This window comes from Gavialis gangeticus, unplaced genomic scaffold (genome assembly GCF_001723915.1).
Source record: "Gavialis gangeticus isolate Ggan-Ray unplaced genomic scaffold, GavGan_comp1, whole genome shotgun sequence".
Classification (NCBI taxonomy): domain Eukaryota; kingdom Metazoa; phylum Chordata; order Crocodylia; family Gavialidae; genus Gavialis; species Gavialis gangeticus.
The window spans coordinates 24,126,740-24,131,132 of record NW_017729002.1 but is presented as its reverse complement, the minus strand read 5'-3'; the positions used below and the strand labels follow the sequence as shown (position 1 = coordinate 24,131,132).

Here is a 4,393-nt window from a genome sequence, read left to right as displayed (position 1 = left end):
AACCCCAAATCCCAGACTCTCTGGCTCCTGTAGTGGCCTCAGGGCTTTGGGGGCTCATGCAGAGCCCCCCACATGGCATGGGGCTGTGCGGGCAGTGGGGATTGCAGCCCCGCTGCCAGGCAGGAGCCAGTGAGCCCAAGTTGTTTTTGTTTTTTTTTAAAGGGCCAGAGCTGGGGTGGGTGGGGCAGTCATGGAGGCAGCTCCTGATGACCCCCAGCACGCAGCATGGGGCAGTGGGGGGCAGCGGGGATCGTCCCCCCATCTGGCAGCAGCTAGTGAGTCAGGGCTTTTTTTTTTCAAAAAGTGGGGAACTGGGGCGGGCAGGGGGCAAGGCCTGTGTGATTCAGAGATTTGGCTGATTTGGTAGCAGCCAAATCTCCAAATCAGATTTGACCGAATTGATTCAGGGCAGTGATTTGAATCACTGAATCGTATCACTGTCTCCCAAATCGGCCGAATCTGAATCTGAAGTGTATACTAGCCACTTTGTACAGGCCTACTAACCCGTCACTCAATAGAGCTAGGAGAATGAATTGAAACCTCCATGAAAAATTGTTGCACCTACCTAAAAGACTGCTGCTGTCAAAGCCTCATTCAGCACTAAAGCAAACTGGTTCCATGTATGGCCAATGATTTCATTAGCTCAGGGGGTTGACTTAAAAAAAAATTAGCAGCAAAATCCAAACCTGTTTGAATATGTTTGTTTGTACTATTCTGAGTGACTTCAGTACTTTATAATAAGGGGAGGCTTTAAATCAGGCTGTCATAATTTCTAATCTCAAAAATTAATGTTCATTCTCCATTTCTAAATTTCTTGTTGATCCCTTCTGGCCTTAAGAAGAGTAGGGGGATGAGGACACAAAAGCTGTGTAGACACTAGGAGAAGCTAAAAGAAAATGTGGATAAGCCTCTGATGTCTCTTGTAACTAGTAGAATATCACGTCTGAGTCTTGCATTGGCCTTGATGCATCGGCTTTGTTCAATAGTAACCTAAGGTAGCTAGGTTTAATACCAGATTGCTGAGCAGATGGGGAGGTCTCCAAGAGATATTCTCTATAACTTGGCACTGAGCTTACCTGCTTTGGAAACAGCAAGACGGTGGGGGCCCCCACCAGGATTCAAAGCCATGTTACTTGGCAGTCTAGCTACTGCATACTTGATATCAGTTCTGGTATATTATACCTAAACAGCAAGGTACTTCTGTGCAGTCTCTGCACAGTTCTGAAGAGTTCTCAAGTTCAAAAGCAATGCTAACCCTGCATTAGTATACACAGATGCTAGGGATCAAATTCATCTCTGCTAAGCAGGTGGAAACCCTAGGAAACCAAATCTGGTCATGCTAGGAGTTAATTTGGCCCCATCTCCCCAGAATTATTCCCACAAAGCTCTTGCCTAGCCAGATAAGAGCTCCTTGGGCGCTGGACTGGGAATCTGAGGTTTCCTTGCCATCTTCTGTCACCTGGCACTTACCAGTGATCCGAAGGGTAACTCGCAAGGGTTCCATTCAGGACCAGTGTGGCTGAGCCTCCACCATCCAGATTAACAGCATTGATGATGCCCTGCTGCTTTAGGAAGTCTGCCATTTCCCAGAGACTGAGGCTGCAGAAACAAACCAGACTCGTGTCCAAGGAAGCAGGGGCCAATTCTGTAGCACCACTACAGGTGCTCTGAGAACAGGAGGAGGGAGGGAAGAAGAGGGATGCAGTTCTCAAGCTGTATTTGTGAAACACCTCAGTTAGTTTCAACTTAGTCACTTTCTGAATCAGGGCTGTCTGATTGTCAGCCTATAGCATGCATGGGGCCTGCAATGGGTTCATTTGATGCCTCTAGGCACACATCCAGCTGCCACTTCCCTTACGGTTTTGGCTGCAACAGTAGCCAGGGCCTATGGGCTCCCCCTCTCTCCGCCAGCTGCCACTTCCTGCCCTGACCCCAGGGGGTGGGGAACGTGGTGCAGTGTAGGACGTTGAGGGTGAGTTAGGGCCATACACACGAGACGCTGTGTCGCTGTAGTTTGTCACTATGGCAAAGTAGTGTTGGTGGGCCCAAACCATGATGCCAACGCTACATCACTAGTGATGAGCTACCTCATTATAGTGCGTTACTACAGTGAAATAGCTGCTAAAAATAATCGTGCACTGCTGGGATGGTGCAGTAATGGCTGTTACTGCATTGTCATTTAGTACTTCCTAAAGCAAGTACTGTGCCATGGGGAGCATGTGTAGATGCGCCCAGTGGGGCGGGAAAGTTGGGCAGGAATTCAGCCCATGCAGGACATGAGGCGGGGGTGCGCCCATGACGGTGTGAACTGTAGCAAGGGGGATGGAGGGAATCGCACTTGCACAATGGGCACAAGTGGTGGCAGGTGGCCCGTATGGTGCTTGTGGACTCAGCAGCTCCTAGCGATGCCAGATGTATAGAAACCAAGCATCTATACTCAGATTTTTTTTGCATTGCTTTAGCTATGCCAGTGGAAACATCCAGTTTAGGAATCCTGTACTATGGAAAACTGCACTGAGGCCTCCTGATACAGATTTGTTCTCACATATGGAATGAACACCAGGGGCTTGCACCTAGCCTGGCTCTTAGATACTGACAGCCCATATCCATTCTGCATATCAGAATAATTTTAACAACCTCAGTCTGTGCAGACTGGGCCTTTGCCTGAAAGCTGTGGTGAGCAGCAAAATGCAGCTTGCTTGTGTCTCTCACAGGCAAAAAACATCCTTAATTATAGTAGAAGGTAATTGTGGTAGGGAGGGAGCCTGTAATTGTGGTACAGCAGGGGGCCTGAAATTAACCTCTTTCATCAATTAATTCTATTTCAAGTTGACAGCACTCCCTTAATTTTCAACAACGCATAGAAGGGCCAAACTCCCACCTTATGCTAAGCCTGAGAGCGCTACCATGGCTGAGTTAAACAGAAATGTTAAACACTTTTTGGTTTTTTCATCCCAAAGTCTTGAATTAATAGTCTGGGACAAAAGCTTGCATCTCCTCTCTGACTTCCAGGACAAATCAAGTTTAAACTGTGTTTCTGATGCATCTAGTTGTGAACCGTTTCCATATGTTACCGTTGGAATGGCCTTCGGACAGGTCAAAAATAGGTCCAATCTACTCCCATTGGAAGTAACAGCACTACCAGCAGTGACCCAAATCCCAACAACTTCCAGGGTGCAAGATCAAGCCTTTAAATACACTGGTACATGCACCAGGAGTTTGTTCAAGAACGAGTGCGTGGCCTTACCCTCTGGCATCAGTCTGTCCATCCACGTGAACCAAAATCAGCTGGCCCTGACTGTCATGCCCCACAGCTGTCCTGGCAGATATCACGTTGATAAACTTGTCAAAGTTGCCTGTGGGAGACAGCACACAACATACAAACCAGGTGCTTGAAGAAGTCAGACTTAATCTAGAAAATAACTCTCTCTACAAGAGACTGACCAGGAGGCTGCTCAGGAACTTTCCCCTTCCCACCTCACACAGATCAGACTTCAAGCACTGAAGCAAAAGCAAAAGCAAGCAAGTTCAGTGCAGTCTTAGTCTACTTGCTGGTCTGTGAGCAGGAGGCTGTAGCTTTGAATCACTACCTGTGGTCTGAGTCTCGTCGCATTCTGCTGTCTTGCTCTGATTGATGTACACCTCTCCGTTTCTCAAGAGCCAGACCACCCCGCTCACCAGCTGCATGAATGGGTTCACTGGATCCAAGACATCCTCCTCAGAAAGGTAACTAGAAGAGAGGACAGGGAGGTTGCACAGCACCTTGACAAAGTGTGTTACCCTTGTTTGTAGGGAGTAGTAGATATGCTGGAGGGTAAGGCTAAGATTCAGAGAGACCTTGACAATAAATTAGAGGACTGGACCAAAAGAAACTGCATGAGATTCACTAAGGACAAGTGCAAACTCCTGTACTTAGGACAGAACAATCCCATGCAGTGGTACAGGCTGGGGGCTGACTGGCTAAGTAGTAACTGCAGAAAAGGACCTGGGGGTTACAGTGGACAATGAGCCACGTGTGTCCTTGTTGCAAAGACGGCTAAACAGCATACTGGGCTGCATTAGTAGGAGCACTACCACCAGATTGAGGGAAGTGATCAGTCCTTTCTATTCAGCACCAGTGAGGCCACATGTGGAGTACTGTGTCCAGTTTTGGGGCCCCCACTACAGAAAGGATGTGGACAAATTGGAGAGAGTCCAGCAGAGGGCAACAAAAATGGCTCAGGGGCTGAGGCACATGACTTACGAGGAGACATGGAAGGAACTGGGCTTATTTAGTCTGCAGAGAAGCCTGAGGGGGCATCTGACAGCAGCCTTCAGCTACCTGAAGGGGGGTTCTAAAGAGGATGGAGCTAGACTGTTTTTAGTGGTGGCAGATGACAAAACAAGGAGCAAT

General features: G+C 48.1%; 1 protein-coding gene across 1 annotated transcript in view; it reads right to left on the bottom strand.

Moving 5' to 3' along the window:
- Positions 1-4,393, bottom strand: part of NAGPA (N-acetylglucosamine-1-phosphodiester alpha-N-acetylglucosaminidase) — a gene marked incomplete at its 5' end in the record, with an annotated part of 22,985 nt that overhangs the window by 13,487 nt on the left and 5,105 nt on the right. The window contains 3 exons of the mRNA XM_019507403.1: positions 1,471-1,599; positions 3,248-3,356; positions 3,591-3,730. Of these exons, the coding sequence (XP_019362948.1) occupies positions 1,471-1,599; positions 3,248-3,356; positions 3,591-3,730 (378 nt within the window). The remainder of the gene's footprint in view (positions 1-1,470; positions 1,600-3,247; positions 3,357-3,590; positions 3,731-4,393) is intronic.